The 26,387-nt window shown below is 42.2% G+C and overlaps 1 protein-coding gene across 1 annotated transcript in view; it reads left to right on the top strand.

Moving 5' to 3' along the window:
- The window catches only part of LOC134021969 (NACHT, LRR and PYD domains-containing protein 12-like), a 267,074-nt gene that overhangs the window by 119,402 nt on the left and 121,285 nt on the right, over window positions 1–26,387 (top strand). Inside the window, exons 6-7 of the mRNA XM_062463098.1 lie at window positions 6,408–6,521; window positions 8,117–8,236. Of these exons, the coding sequence (XP_062319082.1) occupies window positions 6,408–6,521; window positions 8,117–8,236 (234 nt within the window). The remainder of the gene's footprint in view (window positions 1–6,407; window positions 6,522–8,116; window positions 8,237–26,387) is intronic.

Below are 26,387 nucleotides of genomic sequence, written 5' to 3'. Positions count from 1 at the left end.
GTCCATGCAGGTTGAAGCTAACCGTGGCTCTATGTGCATGAGCCAGTTCTGTACATCCTGTTTCTCACCTTGTGGTTTCCTGTCAGCATCAGTCACACAGCCTGAAGAGAGATCTGTCTCTCAACAGGAAATGTTCACATCTGCATTGCATGGACTCTGTAGTTAATGACTTCAGAACTTCACTTCAATACAGGAAACAAGCATCCAGAGATCCTCAAGACTGAATCCGATATGATTAAAGTCAAATAAGGTAAGTGTGGTAATATTCCCTGTCATGATTCACAGTAGCATATTGATTGATTGGTTCTGTAGTCGAAATAGCAAATCTTCTACTCTGATGGGTGTAGATATGGGCTTGTAATTATTTTTTGATACCACAGCAATTTGTATTAAATAGATGTTTACGCTGGTGTTTTCACATGGTTGAAAATGACAAAAGCCACTGTATATGTGGTGAGTCAGACAATGTGGACAGTATAGGCCAATCCTGCCATCCATCATCACACTGTATATGTGGTGAGACAGACAATGTGGACAGTATAGGCCAATCCCATCAATGCCATCCATTATCACACTGTTGTTGTTTTGCTGTTGTTGTCACTACTGTCATCGACACGTCATCGTTTGACTGTAGTTGAGGTATTGAGATGTTACTGTAATCGAGTTGTTATTGTTGCTATCTGAGCCGATTACTTACGCCTAATGTTATTGTTGCACTAGTTATTTGTTTGTGCACCTGTTAGCCAAGATACAGTTACTCTGTGATCTGACTAAATATTTAATGTTCCATCAATCTGACCACTGAAATACTGTACAACTATACACTTCTGATACTTGATCTTCCTTGTGTACATATCCCTCTCTTTGTGGAAATATACTGTCTGTAAACGATGACAAGTTTCCCTTCCTGATTCACTCAGCTCAAACTGAGAACTGGTTTTGAGCAGGAAATGTCACCAAGAGACCACAACGCTTCCTCATAAAGAGAAGATGGTGCCTTGCACAACTAAACCTGTCATGGCTGGCTTTTAGTCTGTGACAAAAAGGATCGCACACATGGGGTTGATAAGTAATGCATGTATTCAACTAAACTGAGCTAAGCAGTTAACAATAATTAAGTGATAGGATGTGTCCATTAGTGAAACAGCAGTGAAGGGAGTGTGAGTTTGGGTCAGGTTGGTTATAGCTGCTGATCTGTGAAGCCCTCTGTGACATTGCTGATTAAAAGCTTGCTTTTACAAAGAGCTATACAAATGAATACATATATACTACATAGAGACCTGTACAGGTGTGGTGGATTAGACTACATAGAGACCTGTACAGGTGTGGTGGATTAGACTACATAGAGACCTGTACAGGTGTGGTGGATTAGACTACATAGAGACCTGTACAGGTGTGGTGGATTAGACTACATAGAGACCTGTACACACCACAGACATTAATTGACAGTTCAGAATCCAGTGTGAGTTTAGCTAAAGCCTCCAATTAGAAAACAGTTACAAAAACAAACAAAAGTACATACCAACACTCACTACACAAGCCCACATAGGAACCCATGGATGGACTTAAACCATATGCACTGTGCACATGCTTCAGAAACTAGCAACAACTAATAAACTGACCACAGCTGATTTTTTAAACTTGAACATCAAAGAGTGAACACAGGGGGTAACACAGTAGGCATGTGACAACCACACAACTTGGATCTGAATTATATAAATGTAAGAGATTGTTTGAATAGCATGTCTTAATGTCTCCCCACTATTTTCACCCTGGTAAATATATGAACTTTAAGTTCCCATTCCACTTTTGTCTACTTCAGTCTTTAGGGAGTAGGGGTGTCTGCCAGCCTACACATCACAATCACCCTCTCCTCTCTCATTTCCATTGGAAATATTTAAAACATTGCTAAAGTAAACATACCGTTTACATACAGCACACTTACCAACATGTACTTTTACATACATTTAAACACATCCAAATGAACACATCCATCACATCCATACATGTGCACACACACACGCATGCATGCATGCACACACACGCACACACACACATCCTATAAATACCCTCGACACACTGTCTCATTCTTTACAGACAAGAGTGTATTTTGTGCAGAAGAAATAGAGGAGTGGAGGGAAAGGAAGGATGAGAGAACGAAAGAGAAGCATGGAGAAAAGAGAGAGAAGGAGAGATGGAAATATAATACTGTGTACACAGGACCATCTGTACAGTAGAATCTCCAGTAGAATTACCAGTAGAGTCCTCCATTGTCAAGTAATCTTCCATATGGAACAGCAGAGATCACCCACCTTGTAGGTGTTTGGCTCAGAGTCACATATGAGGACCAACAGAGGAGCCCACACTCCATGTATACCCATTCAGTTTGACTTGTTACAATCCTCTGTGGATCTTTGTTAGGTTTGCAGACTCACACTTCCTGACTACCTCCACCTGTATCTCCCTCCAGCTCTCCTCCACCTGACTACCTCCACCTGTATCTCCCTCCAGCTCTCCTCCACCTGACTACCTCCACCTGGATCTCCCTGTACCAGATCAGTCTATCCTGGTTCATGGTCCCTGTACCAGATCTCTGTCTTAGTGGTACCTTGAGATCCCCAGTGTCCGTAGCAGCTGGAAAAAACAATGTTACTGTATATAGACCCTGTTAACAGGGTCTCTGTTTACAAAGGCTTTGGATTCATGAGTGTTAACCATCCTGGACTCAGCACAAGTATTGTTGGAGTCAGAGCAGTGAGGTAGTATAACTGCACCTGGATACAGAGGTAGTCATCCTTCATAGTACCCTCCAGGTCTGCCTTGTGGAGTGGGTGATTGTGACTACAGTATATAAACATGTAGTGGTTGTAACCTGCAGTATATATACATGTGGAGGTTGTAACCTGCAGTATATATACATGTGGAGGTTGTAACCTGCAGTATATATACATGTGGAGGTTGTAACCTTCAGTATATATACATGTGGAGGTTGTAACCTGCAGTATATATACATGTGGAGGTTGTAACCTGCAGTATATATACATGTGGAGGTTGTAACCTGCAGTATATATACATGTGGAGGTTGTAACCTGCAGTATATATACATGTGGAGGTTGTAACCTGCAGTATACTGTATAAGGAGCTTCCTGTATCGATGGCCTTACAGGAAACAGGGCAGCTGCATGACATGCTGGTGTCCAGAGACAAGTTGCTGGTCTCTCTACTCACTGAGCAGCCCAGTCTCTCTGGGGAAACATCACGTTTCTGACAGATGCAAGTCTGCACATGATGTCTCTGAGGGACTCAAAAGGCCTTAATACTGGATGGGAAAAGATCCATGTATCAACATTATAATCTGTGTTTTAGAATTATACTAAGCAACCAACAAAACATTATTGTGTTTCAGGGCGCTGCCTCTAAAATGAGTCTCTCTGGGGAGAGAGAGGAGGAGGGCACTGCCTCTAAAATGAGTCTCTCTGCAGAACATGACATGGACACCAAAGCTAAGAGGTAAGATGAGAATCCATAACTGTTCATGACTGTTCTCCATCTCAGAGCTCAGCAGTGATATTATGACATCATCATTAGTCAGAATAAATGAGAGACTGAAGGTCTGTCTCTGTTGTGTTGAAGCCCAATCCAGCAGGAGAGACCAGCCTCACCTGTACCCAGCTGTGTGTCCATGAAGAGTGACAGGTCCATGGAACCACCTTTCAATTTCAGTTTTGAAGGAGGACCTTCTAGTGAGGAAGGGTATGTACTGACCTCTACTGGTGTTCAATGTTATGTGATGAATGTGACATGGTGCAAAGAAGTCATCTGTACAGTATTTGTTTTAGTGAAACAAAGTTTAAAGTAGTATTCATAATCTAAAAGCTCAATGTAGCCCTTTGCTTTATGCATGTAAAATATCTACTAAAACACAGGGTTAGAGATGCTGACTGTAGATACTAAAGTATCCCTCATCACATCCCTACTAAAACACAGGGTTAGAGCTGCTGACTGTAGATACTAAAGTATCCCTCATCACATCTCTACTAAAACACAGGGTTAGAGCTGCTGACTGCCAGCCTGGCTGACATACAGACCATGTGGTAAAGGTTCACAGTGAGAGATACAGAGTAACAACAGGTCTGGAAACCTGCCTGTCTGACTCTCATTCCTATTGAACAGCAACATTCAAGTCTGGATCTGACAATTCCAATGAATCATTTTAGCAACACGTATTGTTGTTATTAATCTGTGGGCTCTACTTTAAATATTTGTTTGTAAAACATGTTGTTGTGTTTGTTGACAGGATCAGACAGCAGAGGAGACCAGCCTCACCTGTACCCAGCTGTGTGTCCATGAAGAGTGATAGGTCTATGCCTGAACCTTTCAATTTCAGTGATGGAGGAGGACCTTCTAATGAGGAAGGGTATGTACTGACCTCTGCTGGTGTTCAATGTTATGTGATGAAGGTGACATGTTGTGAAGAAGCTGTCTCTACTGGGACTCAGCATTCCTAAATTATAATATATTTGTCTTAGTTTATTTGTGATTATAATGATAGTGTTTAAATGTATTTGGGCCCATATGAATCAATGCAGCATTTCTTATTCATGTCAGAGCACAACCTGCTGTTGTGTATTTTTATTCAAGTTTTCTCCAAATTCCAAGTACAAAAACTGGTCAGGAATCTCAGCAGAGTTTGAAAAGTTTATTCAGTCTTCACAAAAGTCAAAATCTCAACAAACAACAAGCCAGAGACCATTCCTCAGGTACTGTGGGCTAGGAGATGTGATTATGAAGACAGTCTTGTAGTACAGTTGTTGGTAGAGGGGAGGAGTAAACTCTTAATTCTGGTGGCAGAACTAGGGTTAGTAGGGTTAGACTAGAGCAGGGTCATAACTGGAGCAGGGTCATAACTGGAGCACACATCTGTGTTTTTGTGAGGCCCACATCACCAAAACAATGTTGCTTTACATATATTTGTCACAACCCTGCTCCTGGAGAGATACTCTCCTGTAGACACAAACAGCAGCTCTAACTAGTTCAGCTAACCTGAATGTGAGCTTAGAACACAGACGTCTGCTCCTAGTGGAAGCCTTCAGTTAAACCAGTCCTAAACTAACCAGGGCTGCGTTTCCCGAAAGCGTCGTAAGCCTAAATTGATCGTAGAATCCATCGTACGACGAATCTTAGTTTTACGGGTGTTCCCAAAGACACCGTAGCTTAAGTGTCTCTTGAAAATTCGTAGCTCTTGAAAGCGCATATATTAGCCTACTCCTTACGAGCATGTTTGGGAAACGCACGTAAGAAATATCGATGGTTTCATTATTTTGCTCGATCGTTGCTACGATCCATTGTTATCGGGAAATGCAGCCCAGGTAGTTATAACTTCCCCATTTTAAAATACTTGACATATAATGTCAATACTGAGTTTTTGTATAATAGCTTTACATGCAATAAAAAGAGATCAGTGACTGTTTGACAGACATAACCTCCCTACACACACATTCACACAAACACACACACGCACATACACAGGTGTATGGTCACCCTAGTCATAACCTCCATGCACACACACACAGACAGCATGAGAGTCAAAGCCCTGCAGGTACCAGGTCTGGTATGAGCACAGACCGGGCGGGGCTCAGCCCACTTAGACTGCTTGAGACCAGAAGGTCTTAAACTCCTGGGTGGAGGAGTGCTGCAGTGTCTAAAGCAGGCTGCTAGCAAACATGCAGCCCTGTGTGAGGTGGACCCTGATGTGATTATTCAGTGTCTGGTTGAAATTCTGAGAATCAATTGTTAAAAATGTTTTTATGTCTCTCCAATACAAATGTATTAACAGACAAAAAAAAAAAATATAATTTAAAAGCTGTTAGAAGTGAAAGCCTAAAGAACATCCCTACTAGAACACAGGGTTAGAGCTGCTGACTGTAGATACTAAAGTATCCCTCATCACATCCCTACTAAAACACAGGGTTAGAACTGCTGACTGTAGATACTAAAGTATCCCTCATCACATCCCTACTAAAACACAGGGTTAGAGCTGCTGATTGTAGATACTAAAGTATCCCTCATCACATCCCTACTAAAACACAGGGTTAGAGCTGCTGACTGTAGATACTAAAGTATCCCTCATCACATCCCTACTAAAACACAGGGTTAGAGCTGCTGACTGCCAGCCTGGCTGACATACAGACCATGTGGTAAAGGTTCACACTGAGAGATACAGAGTAACAACAGGTCTGGAAACCTGCCTGTCTGACTCTCAGTCCTATTGAACAGCAACATTCAAGCCTGATTCTGACCCTACTAATGAATGATTCTAGCAACAAATGTTTGTTGAAATGATGGCTGTGTCTGTGGTGTCTACTTAAGTTATTTATGTTTGTAAGACACGTTGTTGTGTTTGACAGGATGAGACAGCAGAGACCAACCTCACCTGTACCCAGCTGTGTGTCCATGAAGAGTGACAGGTCCATGGAACCACCTTTCAATTTCAGTGATGGAGGACCTTCTAATGAAGAAGGGTATGTACTGACCTCTCATGGTGTTCAATGTTACGTGATGAAGGTGACATGTTGTGAAGAAGCTGTTTCTACTGGGACTCAACATTCCTATATTATAATATATTTGTCTTATAGTTTGTTTGTGATTATAATGATAGTGTTAAAATGTATTTGGGCCCATATGAATCAATGCAGCATTTCTTATTCCTGTCAGAGCACAACCTGCTGTTGTGTATTTGTGTTTTCTCCAAATTCCAAGTACAAAAACTGGTCAGGAATCTCAGCAGAGTTTAAAAAGTTTATTCAGTCTTTACAACGGTCAAAATCTCAACAAACAACAAGACAGAGACCGTTCCTCAGGTAGTGTGGACTAGGAGATGTGATTGTGAAGACAGTCTTGTAGTACAGTTGTTGGTAGAGGGGAGGAGTAACACTATTAGCATAGGGTGCTAAACTCTTTACTCTGGTGGCAGAACTAGGGTTAGGGTTAGACTAGAGCAGGGTCATAACTGGGGCAGGGTCCTAACTGAGGCAGGGTCATGACTGGGGCACACATCTCTGTGTGTGTCTGAGGCTTTACATATATGTGTCACAACCCTGCTCCTGGAGAGTTACCATCCTGAAGGTTTATATTCCAACCCTGCTCCTGGAGAGATACCATCCTGTAGGTTTATATTCTGCTATTGAGAGATACCATCCTGTAGTTTTACACTCCAACCCTGCTCCTGGAAAGATACTCTCCTGTAGACACAAACACCAGCTCTAACCAGTTCAGCTCTGGATAAGAGCGTCTGCTAAATGACTAAATGTAAATGTAACCTGAATGTGAGCTTAGAACACAGACGTCTCCTCCTAGTGGAAGCCTTCAGTTAAACCAGTCCTAAACTAACCAGGTAGTTATAACTTCTCCATTTTAAAATACTTGACATATAATGTCAATACTGGGTTTTTGTATAATAGCTTTACATGCAATAAAAAGAGATCAGTGACAAACATAACCTCCCTCTCCCTACACACACATTCACACAAACACACACACATGCACAGATGTTTGGTCACCCTAGTCATAACCTCCATGCACACACACACACACACACACACACAGACAGCATGAGAGTCAAAGCCCTGCAGGTACCAGGCCTGGTATGAGCACAGACCGGGCGGGGCTCAGCCCACTTAGACTGGTTGAGACCAGAAGGTCTTAAACTCCTGGGTGGAGGAGTGCTGCAGTGTCTAAAGCAGGCTGCTAGCAAACATGCAGCCCTGTGTGAGGTGGAACAACAGGAACATCCCTACTAAAACACAGGGTTAGAGCTGCTGACTGTAGATACTAAAGTATCCCTCATCACATCTCTACTAAAACACAGGGTTAGAGCTGCTGACTGCCAGCCTGGCTGACATACAGACCACGTGGTAAAGGTTCACAGTGAGAGATACAGAGTAACAACAGGTCTGGAAACCTGCCTGTCTGACTCTCATTCCTATTGAACAGCAACATTCAAGTCTGGATCTGACAATTCCAATGAATCATTTTAACAACACGTATTGTTGTTATTAATCTGTGGGCTCGACTTTAAATATTTGTTTGTAAAACATGTTGTTGTGTTTGTTGACAGGATCAGACAGCAGAGGAGACCAGCCTCACCTGTACCCAGCTGTGTGTCCATGAAGAGTGATAGGTCTATGCCTGAACCTTTCAATTTCAGTGATGGAGGAGGACCTTCTAATGAGGAAGGGTATGTACTGACCTCTGCTGGTGTTCAATGTTATGTGATGAAGGTGACATGTTGTGAAGAAGCTGTCTCTACTGGGACTCAGCATTCCTAAATTATAATATATTTGTCTTAGTTTATTTGTGATTATAATGATAGTGTTTAAATGTATTTGGGCCCATATGAATCAATGCAGCATTTCTTATTCATGTCAGAGCACAACCTGCTGTTGTGTATTTTTATTCAAGTTTTCTCCAAATTCCAAGTACAAAAACTGGTCAGGAATCTCAGCAGAGTTTGAAAAGTTTATTCAGTCTTCACAAAAGTCAAAATCTCAACAAACAACAAGCCAGAGACCATTCCTCAGGTACTGTGGGCTAGGAGATGTGATTATGAAGACAGTCTTGTAGTACAGTTGTTGGTAGAGGGGAGGAGTAAACTCTTAATTCTGGTGGCAGAACTAGGGTTAGTAGGGTTAGACTAGAGCAGGGTCATAACTGGAGCAGGGTCATAACTGGAGCACACATCTGTGTTTTTGTGAGGCCCACATCACCAAAACAATGTTGCTTTACATATATTTGTCACAACCCTGCTCCTGGAGAGATACTCTCCTGTAGACACAAACAGCAGCTCTAACTAGTTCAGCTAACCTGAATGTGAGCTTAGAACACAGACGTCTGCTCCTAGTGGAAGGCTTCAGTTAAACCAGTCCTAAACTAACCAGGGCTGCGTTTCCCGAAAGCGTCGTAAGCCTAAATTGATCGTAGAATCCATCGTACGACGAATCTTAGTTTTACGGGTGTTCCCAAAGACACCGTAGCTTAAGTGTCTCTTGAAAATTCGTAGCTCTTGAAAGCGCATATATTAGCCTACTCCTTACGAGCATGTTTGGGAAACGCACGTAAGAAATATCGATGGTTTCATTATTTTGCTCGATCGTTGCTACGATCCATTGTTATCGGGAAATGCAGCCCAGGTAGTTATAACTTCCCCATTTTAAAATACTTGACATATAATGTCAATACTGAGTTTTTGTATAATAGCTTTACATGCAATAAAAAGAGATCAGTGACTGTTTGACAAACATAACCTCCCTACACACACATTCACACAAACACACACACGCACATACACAGGTGTATGGTCACCCTAGTCATAACCTCCATGCACACACACACAGACAGCATGAGAGTCAAAGCCCTGCAGGTACCAGGCCTGGTATGAGCACAGACCGGGCGGGGCTCAGCCCACTTAGACTGCTTGAGACCAGAAGGTCTTAAACTCCTGGGTGGAGGAGTGCTGCAGTGTCTAAAGCAGGCTGCTAGCAAACATGCAGCCCTGTGTGAGGTGGACCCTGATGTCATTCTTCAGTGTCTGGTTGAAGCCAGAATCAGACATGGGTGTAGGTTTAGGGGGGGTTGCTAGGTAGGCTACTAGTCCCCACCAATATTTAAGATGACAAAAGTGTAGCAAACTCCTTTGTGCTGCTATTTGGATCGATTCCGACGGCCAGGAGGCTGCAGTACAAGAAATGCCGTCATTTGATAAACGTCTTTTGAAAACCCGAAGGGGGGAGGGTTACCTGACACGCTACACGCACGGGAGAGTGTCAAAGCAAGCACAGGCTACTTTGCTTTGTGTTTGCACTGGCAGACAAGCGAGCGGGTGTGTCGAAAACAACGGTAACTTACCAGGGCTGTCTGCCAATACATTCCCCATAAAAGGCCAGAGTAAAACATTTTAATATTCCCTTTGCCCTTCAGCATGTACATGTTTGCCCCTTTTTAGATTAGCTATGCCACCCAAGAAGAAGAAACGGGACTTTTTCATAAAGCAGAGTGTAAGTCAGGCAAAATAACTAGTCACACAAACAAACTAGCAGTGGTAGTGACCTGGGTCATTGAATGTTAATCAGCCTACCTTAAGTTAGAATCTTGCAGTCACAATAAACAGTGGATCTGAGACATTTTTCGTTTCTATATTCTGTTTATGTAATGTATTTATGAGTGTAGCCAAACAATGCAGATAAATAAAAGGGAGACCACCGGATTCAGTTTAACCCTTGTGCTGCCTTCCGGTCATTGTGAACCTTCGGGTCATTGTGACTCATCGTCGTGTTGCAACAACTTTACCTAATACAAAAATAAAGTGAAGCATTTTCTTTTAACCTTCGTGCTGTGGGGGGTCTGAGACACTGCAACGGTTAAAAGAAAATTACTAGAACTAGAACTATAAACTATAAACATACTATAAACACTACTGTCTAAACTAAACACTTCTCAGTCAAAGTTCACTTCTCAGCCTTGAGGGGGTGGTGGGGATGGATGTCCCACCAAATCTAAGACCAAACCTACGCCCTTGGAATCAGTTGTAATCAAATGGTATATGTCTCTCCATACATATTTATTAACGAACAAACAATTGAACACAGAAACAACCATCTTTAACATCCAAACATTAGACAATACACATGACAATCTGCAGATCGGCTCAAACACGGAGAGGGTCTAAAGTCATCATGGGGAGTCAGGTGGCTGAGTGGTTAGGGAATCGGGCTAGTAATCACTAGGTTGCAGATTCGATTCCCGGCCGTGCAAAATGACGTTGTGTCCTTGGGCAAGGCACTTCACCCTACTTGCCTTGGGGGGAATGTCCCTGTAGGCTACTACATGTAAATCACCTGTCTCCTGCATTTCATTCATCAGACAATAACACAAAACCGTGCATCTAAAAGCACCAAACTACCTCAACGGATTCTGATGCCCAACACATCTTCAGCTGCAAAATTAAATTTGTCAAACGTATTAAGGAAATTATTGATTACTCAGACAGCTAGTGTCCAACAGGAAACCCCCTAATGGAAAGGAATGAATCAGTGTCATCTAGTGGTATAGAAGATAGTTTACTCTGTATCACTCTTAAACAGAGTGTCTGTGTGTATGCATGAATGGAGAAAGTTCAGTATTTTAGTCTTAGATATTTAGCCCATGTGGTTCATGTGTTGTCATCTCTTGTCCACAGAGATCAACAGAATTCAGACCAGAGTCACCATGACGACTTGTCTTCTATATTCACAGTGAGTTTTGTGGTAATTTAAAGTACAAACAAGACAATCATTTTAATCCGATTGTACTACTGTGTACAGAGTTCCTGGTTCCTCTGATATCTTCCCTCCCTGTTTCAGGTGCTTGAGGAGACTGTCATCAGGTTTGTGAAGGAAGAGCTGAAGAGGATGAAGAGGATTCTGAGTTCAGATTTCCCAGAAGGCTTAGAGAGTCAGAGGGAGGACCAGGAAGTGGTGGACCCTGAATATCAGAAGCAGGAGAGCAGTGCCAGAGAGGGAGCTCTGAAGATCACACTGCACGTCCTGAGGAACATGAACCAGAAGGAGCTGGCTGACACTCTGGAGGAAAGTAAGAGACATATTTAGTCTTAGTTGACCGACTGATGGTTTATGATGAAGATACAGGTTAAGAGAACCAGAGTAACTTTCAACTGGCAAAGTGCAATGATGGAAAATACATGTTTATGTATAAGCCATCAATGTCTGCCATTATATTTAGAATAGGAAAAACTAAACAAACTGTTAAGTAACTTTCTCTTGCAAACTAAAGCCCTGTTAAGAATAACATCTGGGTTTGGTCATTCAGGAGAGCCTTCTCATCATAGACTCTCACGTCAACTCAAATCTAAACTGAAGAAGAAGTTTCAGACTATCTTTGAGGGCATAGCTCAACAAGGAAACCTAGCTCTTAATGAAATCTACACAGATCTCTACATCACAGAGGGTGAGAGTGCAGAGGTCAATAAAGAACATGAGGTGAGACAGATTGAGACAGCATCCAGGAAATCAGCAAGACCAGAGACAGCCATCAGATGCAACAACATCTTTAAACCCTCAGCTGGACGAGACACACCTATCAGAATTGTTCTGACAACAGGAGTTGCTGGCATCGGAAAAACTGTCTCTGTACAGAAGTTCATCACGGACTGGGCTGAGGGACTAGCCAATCAGGAAATCCAGTTCATCTTTCCTCTGCCGTTTCGAGAGCTGAATTTGTTGAAGAAAAAAGAGTTCAGTCTGATGGAACTTGTCCATCACTTCTTCTCGGAAACCAGAAAATCAGGAATCTCCATCTATGACATGTACAATGTTCTGTTTGTCTTTGACGGTCTGGATGAGTGTCGACTGCCCTTAGCCTTCAAAAAGAACAAGAGCTGGTGTGATGTCACAGAGTCCACCTCAGTGGATGTGCTGCTGACCAACCTGATCAAAGGAAACCTGCTTCCCTCTGCTCTCATCTGGATCACCACTCGACCTGCAGCAGCCTATCAGATCCCTTCTGAGTGTGTTGACCTGGTGACAGAGGTACGAGGGTTCAATGATGCTCAGAAGGAGGAGTACATCATGAAGAGATGCAGTGATGAGATCCTGGCCAAGAGAATCATCTCACACATCAAGGCATCAAGGACTCTCTACATCATGTGCCACATTCCAGTCTTCTCCCTAATGTGTGTGAAAGTCCTGGAGCACATGCTGAGAACAGAGAAGAAAGAGAAGATGCCCAAGACCCTGACTGAGATGTACACAGCCTTCCTGGTGTTACAGACCAAACAGAAGAAGGTGAAGTATCATGGGGAAACTGAGACAGATCCACACTGGGATGAAGAGAGCATTAAGAGCATTCTGTCACTGGGAAAACTGGCCTTTCACCAGCTGGACAAAGGCAACCTGATTTTCTATGAGAAAGACCTGACAGAGTGTGGCATTGATGTCCGTGATGCCTCAGTGCACTCAGGAGTGTTCACACAGATCTTCAGACAGGATGGTAAAGTCTTCCAGGAGAAGGTGTTCTGCTTTGTCCATCTGAGCTTTCAGGAGTTTCTGGCTGCTGTGTTTGTGTTTCTCTCATTCATCAACGAGAATGAGAATCTTATGTCTCAGTCCACCTCAGACACATCTGACGTCCACCTCTACAAGAGTGCTGTGGACAAGGCCTTGCAGAGTAAGAATGGACACCTGGACCTTTTCCTCCGCTTCTTCCTGGGCCTCTCAATGGAGTCCAATCAGTCTGACTTACGAGGCCTACTGACTCAGACAAGAAGTAACACACAGAGCCATAGGAAAACAGTCAAGTACATCAAGGAGAAGATCAGAAAGAATCCTTCTCCAGAGAGATGCATGAATCTGTTCCACTGTCTGAATGAACTGAATGACCATTCTCTGGTGGAGGAGATCCAACAGTCCCTGAGCTCAGGAAGTCTCTCCAGTGAGACGCTCTCATCTACACAGTGGTCAGCTCTGGTCTTTGTGTTGCTGACTTCAGAAGAGAAGATGGATGTGTTTGACCTGAAGATATACTCCAGATCAGAGAAAGGTCTTCTGAGGCTGCTGCCAGTGGTCAAAGACTCCAAAACTGCTCTGTATGTATAAAGCTATTTTAAAAATGATATGATTTAGGACATATTGTGATGTGATATTTGATTATCGTATGATCATATCGTACAAACTATGACTCTGATGATGTGTCATGTTCTCCTTATGTCATGTAGGCTGAATGACTGTAACCTCTCAGAACGGTGCTGTGAAGCGCTGGCCTCAGCTCTCCCCTCCTCAGAGCTTACAGAGCTGGACTTGAGTAACAACGACCTGGGGGATTCAGGCATGAACCTGCTCTCTGCTGGACTGGGGAATCCACTCTGCAAACTGGAGACACTGAGGTCTGTATTTATGTTCTACATGAGTCAATAGCAAGGTTACAACAGCACAATGTCTTCGTATGGTTGATTTTAGACAATATAATTTATTCTCAAGTTGGGTATAAACATCATGCCAAGAATAAGATATGCTTTCTGTCATCAGTGAGGAGTAGTTTGATAAGTATTCAATGGTATTCTGCATACCTTGGTTGTAACGAGTGGTTATTTGAGTTATTGTTGCCTTTCTATCATCTTGAACCAGTCTACCCATTCTCTTCTGACCTCTGACATCAACAAGGCATTTTGGACCACACAACTGCCGCTCACTGGATATTTTCTCTTTTTCTGACCATTCTCTGTAAACCCTAAAGATGGTTGTGCGTGAAAACCCAGTAAAACAGGCGGAAACAGAACGTCAATAGACAGTTGCGTCGAGTGAATTCCAGCGCGCAAAGCACTACTGTTCAGTCCGTGTTCGGAAACATAAGTGCAGACTTTTCATATCACAATATGACCCAGCATGGATGGATTTACGTGTTTACTTCATCTACAAAGAATGTATTAATTTAAATAAACAAGTTAAGAAATAATGTCACTTTAACTGTTCTCAAAAGTCATTGGTTAATTGACATAACATAAGGCCTAAACTAAGCAGTGGGTTTTGACAAGTTATAATCAATTATGGTGTATCCGTTCTTTGACAACCCTGTGGATGCAGGTGTTCAGATTATACAAAGACTGTTTATCCCACCAGCCCAACGGGTCTTCAGAAACAAAAGTAATGCTTCCCTGACCAGTATCTGTGGAAGAGGTATAGGTTCAGCAGGCCCAGCGTAGTTGATCTAGATAGATCAGTCTTTAAAAAATATATACTATAGATGTTAGATGATTTTCTGTCAGAGGATGGGCCAAGGAAAGCACCACAATGAAAAGAGATGACTTTGTTTATTAGATCGAGCTGCTCGGATCAGGTCACCATGACAGGCAGAGTGGTTGGCAATTGGCATGAGTGAGAAACATGTCTCTCAGAAGTCCTTTATATATGGCGTGACCTCTTGACCACAGCAAGAGACAACCTCACATATGTATAGACAATCTGCATATCAATAGAGAAAAACACTTTAGCCTTCAGTGGACGAATACGTGAATGTTTGCTGTTAGAAGATAAACTGTCTCTGGATAAAGCCATAAAGAGTGCTAATCAAGTGAAATCAGCCACACACAATGCAAGTGAACTCTCAAACAGTGGAGTGCCGGTGAGGGAGATGAATACGCTGCCAAAGAAGGAACAAAAACGTTCGAACAGCACAGGTAACTCAAGAAAATGTCAAACTAATTCTAAATGTACACGAACATTTTACCGATGTGACTCGGATAAGCACCTGTCAAACTCCACAAAATGCCGTGCCACAAACAAAATATGCAAATCATGTGGAAAGACTGGACATTTTGCTAAAGTGTGCCGCTCAGGTCAAAAACATGAGGTGAGGGAGGTGGTTATTCCTGAGCTGACGGTGATATTTCTAAAATATACTGTCCCAAAAGATAAGAAAATAATGTGCACTGTAGAATGAGGCACATTACCTAATATGCAGCCATTCCATATGATAGTGGATCATCAGTGTCATTGCTGCCTGCTGAGGTCTATGAGAACTCATTCTGTGACATACCCTTGAAACAAGCTGAGATTCCTCTGGTGACGTACTCAAGACAGGGAATCCCAGTATTGGGACAACTGGAAACAAATGGATACATGATAAATGTTCTGCTCCAGCCTCATTTTACATTGTAGAATCAGGTTCACCACTGCTTAGGTTAGACTTAATCCAGGCACTGAAAATGGTCATTGTGGGAAACAGAGTAAAACTCAGATCAGAACAGACAGTGAGAGAAATAGTGGTTCCACCCTTGCCTGCCCCTACAGCTTCACCTCTACCTACCATGGGCTGTGTGAAAAACTTAGTGCAGAAAGTAGAAGTAAGAGATTATGTGAAACCTATGCAGCAGAAATAGGAGGCTGCCCTTCTCTGTCAAGAATGCTGTTTCGGCTGAATTAAGACTTCTGCTAGACGCTGACATCATCGAGAAGATAGACCCTTCTCCCTGGGTGTCGCCAATCGTTGTGACTCAATGAAAGAGCTCAACAAGAATACGGATGTGTACGGACCTCAGGGAGCCCAACAAGGCGGTGGTAACTGATTGTTACCCCATTCCTCACACGGAGGAGCTCTTTTCAGAACTCAGGGGAGAAACCATGTTCTCCACCATCGACCTCGCAAATGCTTACTACCAGGTTCCTCTACATGAGGACAGCAGAGACCTGACTGCCTTCATAACCCATGAGGGGCTTTTCAGATACAAGCGAGTTTGTTATGGACTAGCATCTCAGCATTTCAGAAAAGGATGTCCATAGTGCCGCAAGGTCTACCTGGAGTTTGTGATGACATCATTGTCTACTCATCTTGCCGTGCTGATCATGAAACTCGCCTGAAAGCGGTACTCTACAGGTTACATGACGCTGGACTACATCTGAATACAGCGAAGTGTAAATACTACCAGAAAAACCTGACCTACCTGGGACACACCATAAGTCTGACTTTATGGATGCCTGCTTCTCCTGTCCAGAGCTACGTAAGCTGCAAGTCTACATGACCATAGGGTGGCCTGCGTCATCCAAAGGCCTGCCGACAGACATGATGCCTTACTACCAAATTAGGAAGGAACTTTCCATGTAAGAGTCACTTATTCTGAGAGGGAGTCACAGAATAGTGGTGCCAGTAAGGCTACGTTCTCACATGGTACACCGAGCACACGAGAGCCATCAAGGCATCGTCCATACAAAACAGAGACTCAGAGACCTGTACTGGTGGCCTAAGATGGATGCACTGGAGCAGTGTGTCATTACCACCTGTGTGTCCTGACAGTTGAATGATAAGACAGCAAAGGCAAAGGGACTTTCACTGGACATTTTGGGCCCATTTGAAAGGGGTCCTGTTGACTGTAAGTTTGCTATTACTATGATGGAGTACTATTCTAAGTGGCTAGAGGTTTGTTTTGCTCCACAATGTACAACAGCTACAGTGATATGTTTTATGAGCACCGTGTTTAGTGAAAAAGGAAACCCCATGGCTGTGGTGACAGATAATAGCCCACAGCTAACATCGTCAGAAATGTCCTCTTTCTTGGAGGAAATTGAGTTGTAGAGAGACTAAAAGGTGTAAAGAAAGCATCATCACAGCACAGAGAGAGAAAATTCGGTGGAAAACTCACGTCACTGAGTTCCTTCCAGTTTATAGAGCTCCACTACATGCGACCACAGGGACGTCACCCTTCCAGCTCCTGTATGGAAGATAGATGAGAACCAACCTCTTTGTCAAGCCAAAGCTCACCACTGTTCAGGACCAGGAACTAAGAGACAGCTGCAAAGAATCAGTTACACATGAAAGAGTACACTGATGCCAAGAGACGTGCTAAGACTCCTAAATTGCACCCAGGAAGTCTTGGGCATGTAAGAAACCCTGTGCATGTCAAGAAAGGAAAGTCAAAGTTCAGTGAGCCTCATAAAGTGACACAGCAGAAAGGAGCTCACAGCTATACACTGACGGATGGGAGAACGTGGGATGCTTGGTGCCTGTCTGTGCTGCCAGAGACATTCACTCTTCCAGCAGACGAACAGAGGCTGGCGGAGACTGCTCCAAGTGAAAGTGTTCAAAATAGGAGCCAGCAAATTCAAAGACAACCAGACTGGATTAAAGATTGTTATTTCAGAATACTAGAGGGACATGTTTTTTGTTATTGTTGAAGTAACACTCAGGTTTTCATATCAGAATATGACTGTGTTTGGAAATATTTTGCTGGTATCACATTTTGTTCCAGGTAGAAGTAACCTATGGAAGCAAATGCATTTCCAGAAATGCATTTGCATTGGAATTTTGGTCAAGAATGTGGCTGCATTATTTGACTCATAAATGAAATTAGTAATCAATCATCCTATTTGCATTTTAATTTTCTTCTTCAAGAGTGCTCAATCTTTCACTTAATTAAAATGAAAAAGAAATAGACATTTGAGATTTAATTTTCAAAATATGCCCCAGCAAATAGGTCCGTGTACCTTGTGGCCATTGGTGTTTCTATTTTGAAACCCGTGTTGATAAATGCAAAATAGGGCCGTAATATCGTTTTGTCACTTTAGTAAGTCGAACACACATTTAAGTATAACGGCTTGTTTTTGGTTGTTTCGGTTTTTTTTTTAAATGACACAACCATATAACACAAATGGTATAACCAGCCATTAATCGATGTTTTGATTATTCCATATCCTTTATGCTGATATCTGCAAAAGATGAAATAGGCTCGTAATATCGTTTTGTCCATTTCGGATGTCAGAACCGGATTATGGGGAAATGCTTGGATTCCGTTGTTTTGTTTTATTTTGGAATAACTGAATAACCATATAACTCAAATGGTAAAACGAGCCATTTACTCGTTGATACAATAACACAATACATCATTTGAAAGGATGTATTGTGTTATTGTATCTAACTGGTGAATTAATCTTTTAAGTTTCATGTCACAATAACACAATCAAGCTAACCATTCCTGAACAGTGATATATATTCATTGATAGTTTGATCATGTCAGTACAACAGTGCCATAGATCTAATCTATAGCACTGATAATAGGAGATACTAAACCTAGTATTGATCATAGTACCAAGGGAATTGTGATCTGATTAGCTCAAAAAGACACTAGACAGTCTAGAACAAAAGATTCACTGAAATTTCACATTATATGATTTAGAAATACCTCAGGAAGATCACATGATGTCTCAGTATTCATTAGACAGGATAGTTTTTGGAATATTTCACAACTACAATCCAGCTTAGTAAAATCAGCTTCTCAGGCAGGTTTATTTTTCACATTGGTTACTGGCTACTGTGTCATTGTGTTCAAGTCAAATGTTATTTGTATAGCCCTTTTTCAAGCAATGTCGCAGAGGACTTCACACACACCCATAGAACTGGACCTAAACCAACCTAAACCCTCCAGAAAGACAAGGACAAACTCTCAGGGAAACTTATAGTTAAAACATTTAAGAAAGCTTGGTAGGAGCAATTCAGTGAGAGTTCCACTCTTCCAGAGGTGGTCGGTGTTGAAGAAGAGGTGCAGACCATAAGCAAAGCATCATCATGCATCAAGAGTAGAGGTAACAATAAAAAGTGTTTGTGATCCCTCCCTAATGATAATCTTCTACAGGCTGTCAGGCTGTCACATCACAGAGGAAGGCAGTGCTTCTCTGGGCTCAGTATCGAAAGGTATCGACCTTTCGAGTCAATTGATACCGACACAAACGTGTCGAGCGTGGCTTCAAATGGGCAAAAAACATGTGATCACCTGTCGAAGCTTCGGACGTCACACGAGCAGATGACAGTGTCGTGCTACAGTCCGAGACAAACAGCGTTTTATTCAAACGCTGAAGACATCAGAAATCACTAATATTCATAGGTTATAGAGAGTATACATATTTACGGACGCTATAGAATACATTCATTGACAGAGCCAGAGATACAGATAGATTGTCAGAGCTACATAGACAGAGATATATACAGATGTGAAAGAGTAGGTGCACAAACACATACATCTTTCTCTAGTTTTGCCAGCCTTCAAATGTGGCCATCCCTTTCACGGTTGCAAAAGCATGTTCCAAAACCTTAGCCGCTAGTCTACAATATCAAATCATAAATATTCATTTAGCATATACTTCCACTAAAACAAGGTCAGCGGTTTCAAACTCACTCTTTTAGACTGAAGGGCAGCGCTTTTACCTGAAGACCATACTCAACCTGACTTCACATGTGAATAATGCTATCAGAACCAAAAAATAAATGTTATGAATGTAAATGAGCAAAGACGTTACATTGTTTATAATACAACAACATATATTTTTGACACCAGCACATCGAAACATTTGTCACATAACCTTTATTTATCAAATTGATGACGATTGTGAGACTAACGTCCGAGGACTTGACGTCACTCTATTCCTTCAATCTCTCGATACAGTTGCCATACCATGAACTGACCAGCAGGTGTCCCTATGGAGACGATGTATCAAACGCTTCGAAAAAACGATACTTTTGTGACACAATTGTTTCAAATAGCTTGTTGCTTCGGAAAGCTTCGTTTCCCCCATCACTAAGTCAGGGCAGGCAGGAGGCCAAGCAGGGAACTAAGAGGCAGAAAAGACTAAAGGAGGTAGAAAAAACACAAGGAAGGCTTCTGTAGGCTTGACAAACAAAAACTGGTCCCAAGCAGAAAACACAGGAATAAATGAGGGTAGGAAGGAAGATGGGAGACACCTGGAGGGGGTGGAGACAAACATGACATAGGTGAAACAGATCAGGGTATGACAGGAATGTGTATAAGACAAACTACTCCATGATATTATTGTAGGTTGACCTGGGAAGTATGTTTTGTATTGTTCTGCTAATGTACTGCTTCACATGCTTCATGTGGTTAACACCCTAACTCTGCAGTAAAGGTTATGGGTCACAAAAGGTGCCTTGTATACTGAGAGACCTGCTCCTGGATGTAGTATGTAATACATTCTTGGAATACTGTGCTACTATGTAACTGGATGTACAATGTTCTACATATTAAAGGATAGTATTGCATTTAAGATAAAGGGAAAGTTGACCAACCAGGACAGACAGTCATCTGACTGATCAAACCTTCGTGTTTGAGAGTAAAATGATCATACTGATATTCTTTATTTCTACCTCTAGAGGGTAGTAGTGTTTGTGATCCCTCCCTAATGATAACCTTCTACAGGCTGTCAGGCTGTCACATCACAGAGAAAGGCTGTGCTTCTCTGAGCTCAGCTCTGAAGTCAACCTCCTTCCTGAGACAACTAGAACTAAGTAACAATGATCTGAAGGATGCCGGCATGAAGCTGCTCTCTGCTGGACTGGGGAACCCACTCTGCAAACTGGAGACACTGAGGTATGTAATCAAATTCACCAGACAACAACTAGTTACACAATATCACACACCACACACTGGCTGCAAGTTTGTGGTTAATTCAAGATACAAGGAGGCCGGCCAAAGAATATTCAGGGCAGGCTAGGGTCATATTCCACAAGGTAGAGTCATTCAGGTACAGGGCAGCTGGCAGGCTCAGAGTCAGGGTAGTGATGTTACGCTCAAAGCCGTGCTCACGAAGCGGTATCGACCTTTCGAGTCAATTGATACCGACACGAACGTGCCGAGCGTGGCTTCAAATGGGCAAAAAACATGTGATCACCTGTCGAAGCTTCGGACGTCACACGAGCAGATGACAGTGTCGTGCTACAGTCCGAGACAAACAGCGTTTTATTCAAACGCTGAAGACATCAGAAATCACTAATATTCATAGGTTATAGAGAGTATACATATTTACGGACGCTATAGAATACATTCATTGACAGAGCCAGAGATACAGATAGATTGCTAGAGCTACATAGACAGAGATATATACAGATATGAAAGAGTAGGTGCACAAACACATACATCTTTCTCTAGTTTTGCCAGCCTTCAAATGTGGCCATCCCTTTCACGGTTGCAAAAGCATGTTCCAAAACCTTAGCCGCTAGTCTACAATATCAAATCATAAATATTCATTTACCATATACTTCCACTAAAACAAGGTCAGTGGTTGCAAACTCACTCTTTTAGACTGAAGGGCAGCGCTTTTACCAGAAGGCCATACTCAACCTGACTTCACATGTGAATAATGCTATCAGAACCTAAAAATAAATGTTATGAATGTAAATGAGCAAAGACGTTGTTGTTTATAATACAACAACATATTTTTTGACACCTGAAAATCGAAACATTTGTCACATAACCTTTATTTATCAAATAGATGACGATTGTGAGACTAACGTCCGAGGATTTGACGTCACTCGATTCCTTCAATCTCTCGATACAGTTGCCATACCATGAACTGACCAGCAGGTGTCCCTATGGAGAAGATGTATCAAACGCTTCAAAAAAACGATACTTTTTTGACACAATTGTTTCAAATAGCTTGTTGCTTTGGAAAGCTTTGTTTCCCCCATCACTAAGTCAGGGCAGGCAGGAGGCCAAGCAGGGAACTAAGAGGCAGAAAAGACTAAAGGAGGTAGAAAAAACACAAGGAAGGCTTCTGTAGGCTTGACAAACAAAAACTGGTCCCAAGCAGAAAACACAGGGATAAATGAGGGTAGGAAGGAAGATGGGAGACACCTGGAGGGGTGGAGACAAACATGACATAGGTGAAACAGATCAGGGTATGACATGAATCTGTATAAGACAAACTACTCCATGATATTATTGTAGGTTGACCTGGGAAGTATGTTTTGTATTGTTCTGCTAATGTACTGCTTCACATGTGGTTAACACCCTAACTCTGCAGTAAAGGTTATGGGTCACAAAAGGTGCCTTGTATACTGAGAGACCTGCTCCTGGATGTAGTATGTAATACATTCTTGGAATACTGTACTACTATGTAACTGGATGTACAATGTTCTACATATTAAAGGATGGTATTGCATTTAAGATAAAGGGAAAGTTGACCAACCAGGACAGACAGTCATCTGACTGATCAAACCTTCGTGTTTGAGAGTAAAATGATCAGACTGATATTCTTTATTTCTACCTCTAGAGGGTAGTAGTGTTTGTGATCCCTCCCTAATGATAACCTTCTACAGGCTGTCAGGCTGTCACATCACAGAGGAAGGCTGTGCTTCTCTGAGCTCAGCTCTGAAGTCAACCTCCTTCCTGAGACAACTAGAACTAAGTAACAATGATCTGAAGGATGCCGGCATGAAGCTGCTCTCTGCTGGACTGGGGAACCCACTCTGCAAACTGGAGACACTGAGGTATGTAATCAAATTCACCAGACAACAACTAGTTACACAATATCACACACCACACACTGGCTGCAAGTTTGTGGTTAATTCAAGATACAAGGAGGCCGGCCAAAGAATATTCAGGGCAGGCTAGGGTCATATTCCACAAGGTAGAGTCATTCAGGTACAGGGCAGCTGGCAGGCTCAGAGTCAGGGTAGTGATGTTACGCTCAAAGCCGTGCTCACGAAGCAGTATCGACCTTTCGAGTCAATTGATACCGACACAAACGTGTCGAGCGTGGCTTCAAATGGGCAAAAAACATGTGATCACCTGTCGAAGCTTCGGACGTCACACGAGCAGATGACAGTGTCGTGCTACAGTCCGAGACAAACAGCGTTTTATTCAAACGCTGAAGACATCAGAAATCACTAATATTCATAGGTTATAGAGAGTATACATATTTACGGACGCTATAGAATACATTCATTGACAGAGCCAGAGATACAGATAGATTGCCAGAGCTACATAGACAGAGATATATACAGATGTGAAAGAGTAGGTGCACAAACACATACATCTTTCTCTAGTTTTGCCAGCCTTCAAATGTGGCCATCCCTTTCACGGTTGCAAAAGCATGTTCCAAAACCTTAGCCGCTAGTCTACAATATCAAATCATAAATATTCATTTACCATATACTTCCACTAAAACAAGGTCAGTGGTTTCAAACTCACTCTTTTAGACTGAAGGGCAGCGCTTTTACCAGAAGGCCATACTCAACCTGACTTCACATGTGAATAATGCTATCAGAACCTAAAAATAAATGTTATGAATGTAAATGAGCAAAGACGTTGTTGTTTATAATACAACAACATATTTTTTGACACCTGAAAATCGAAACATTTGTCACATAACCTTTATTTATCAAATAGATGACGATTGTGAGACTAACGTCCGAGGATTTGACGTCACTCGATTCCTTCAATCTCTCGATACAGTTGCCATACCATGAACTGACCAGCAGGTGTCCCTATGGAGAAGATGTATCAAACGCTTCAAAAAAACGATACTTTTTTGACACAATTGTTTCAAATAGCTTGTTGCTTTGGAAAGCTTTGTTTCCCCCATCACTAAGTCAGGGCAGGCAGGAGGCCAAGCAGGGAACTAAGAGGCAGAAAAGACTAAAGGAGGTAGAAAAAACACAAGGAAGGCTTCTGTAGGCTTGACAAACAAAAACTGGTCCCAAGCAGAAAACACAGGGATAAATGAGGGTAGGAAGGAAGATGGAGACACCTGGAGGGGTGGAGACAAACATGACATAGGTGAAACAGATCAGGGTATGACATGAATCTGTATAAGACAAACTACTCCATGATATTATTGTAGGTTGACCTGGGCAGTATGTTTTGTATTGTTCTGCTAATGTACTGCTTCACATGTGGTTAACACCCTAACTCTGCAGTAAAGGTTATGGGTCACAAAAGGTGCCTTGTATACTGAGAGACCTGCTCCTGGATGTAGTATGTAATACATTCTTGGAATACTGTACTACTATGTAACTGGATGTACAATGTTCTACATATTAAAGGATGGTATTGCATTTAAGATAAAGGGAAAGTTGACCAACCAGGACAGACAGTCATCTGACTGATCAAACCTTCGTGTTTGAGAGTAAAATGATCAGACTGATATTCTTTATTTCTACCTCTAGAGGGTAGTAGTGTTTGTGATCCCTCCCTAATGATAACCTTCTACAGGCTGTCAGGCTGTCACATCACAGAGGAAGGCTGTGCTTCTCTGAGCTCAGCTCTGAAGTCAACTTCCATCCTGAGACAACTAGATCTAAGTAACAATGATCTGAAGGATGCCGGCATGAAGCTGCTCTCTGCTGGACTGGGGAACCCACTCTGCAAACTGGAGACACTGAGGTATGTAATCAAATTCACCAGACAACAACTAGTTACACAATATCACACACCACACACTGGCTGCAAGTTTGTGGTTAATTCAAGATACAAGGAGGCCGGCCAAAGAATATTCAGGGCAGGCTAGGGTCATATTCCACAAGGTAGAGTCATTCAGGTACAGGGCAGCTGGCAGGCTCAGAGTCAGGGTAGTGATGTTACGCTCAAAGCCGTGCTCACGAAGCGGTATCGACCTTTCGAGTCAATTGATACCGACACAAACGTGTCGAGCGTGGCTTCAAATGGGCAAAAAACATGTGATCACCTGTCGAAGCTTCGGACGTCACACGAGCAGATGACAGTGTCGTGCTACAGTCCGAGACAAACAGCGTTTTATTCAAACGCTGAAGACATCAGAAATCACTAATATTCATAGGTTATAGAGAGTATACATATTTACGGACGCTATAGAATACATTCATTGACAGAGCCAGAGATACAGATAGATTGCCAGAGCTACATAGACAGAGATATATACAGATGTGAAAGAGTAGGTGCACAAACACATACATCTTTCTCTAGTTTTGCCAGCCTTCAAATGTGGCCATCCCTTTCACGGTTGCAAAAGCATGTTCCAAAACCTTAGCCGCTAGTCTACAATATCAAATCATAAATATTCATTTACCATATACTTCCACTAAAACAAGGTCAGTGGTTGAAAACTCACTCTTTTAGACTGAAGGGCAGCGCTTTTACCAGAAGGCCATACTCAACCTGACTTCACATGTGAATAATGCTATCAGAACCTAAAAATAAATGTTATGAATGTAAATGAGCAAAGACGTTGTTGTTTATAATACAACAACATATTTTTTGACACCTGAAAATCGAAACATTTGTCACATAACCTTTATTTATCAAATAGATGACGATTGTGAGACTAACGTCCGAGGATTTGACGTCACTCGATTCCTTCAATCTCTCGATACAGTTGCCATACCATGAACTGACCAGCAGGTGTCCCTATGGAGACGATGTATCAAAATCTTCGAAAAAACGATACTTTTGTGACACAATTGTTTCAAATAGCTTGTTGCTTCGGAAAGCTTCATTTCCCCCATCACTAAGTCAGGGCAGGCAGGAGGCCAAGCAGGGAACTAAGAGGCAGAAAAGACTAAAGGAGGTAGAAAAAACACAAGGAAGGCTTCTGTAGGCTTGACAAACAAAAACGGGTCCCAAGCAGAAAACACAGGGATAAATGAGGGTAGGAAGGAAGATGGGAGACACCTGGAGGGGTGGAGACAAACATGACATAGGTGAAACAGATCAGGGTATGACATGAATCTGTATAAGACAAACTACTCCATGATATTATTGTAGGTTGACCTGGGCAGTATGTTTTGTATTGTTCTGCTAATGTACTGCTTCACATGTGGTTAACACCCTAACTCTGCAGTAAAGGTTATGGGTCACAAAAGGTGCCTTGTATACTGAGAGACCTGCTCCTGGATGTAGTATGTAATACATTCTTGGAATACTGTACTACTATGTAACTGGATGTACAATGTTCTACATATTAAAGGATGGTATTGCATTTAAGATAAAGGGAAAGTTGACCAACCAGGACAGACAGTCATCTGACTGATCAAACCTTCGTGTTTGAGAGTAAAATGATCAGACTGATATTCTTTATTTCTACCTC

Source organism: Osmerus eperlanus, chromosome 6 (assembly GCF_963692335.1).
Source record: "Osmerus eperlanus chromosome 6, fOsmEpe2.1, whole genome shotgun sequence".
In the NCBI taxonomy this organism is placed as follows: domain Eukaryota; kingdom Metazoa; phylum Chordata; class Actinopteri; order Osmeriformes; family Osmeridae; genus Osmerus; species Osmerus eperlanus.
This window is presented reverse-complemented; position numbering and strand designations above follow the sequence as displayed.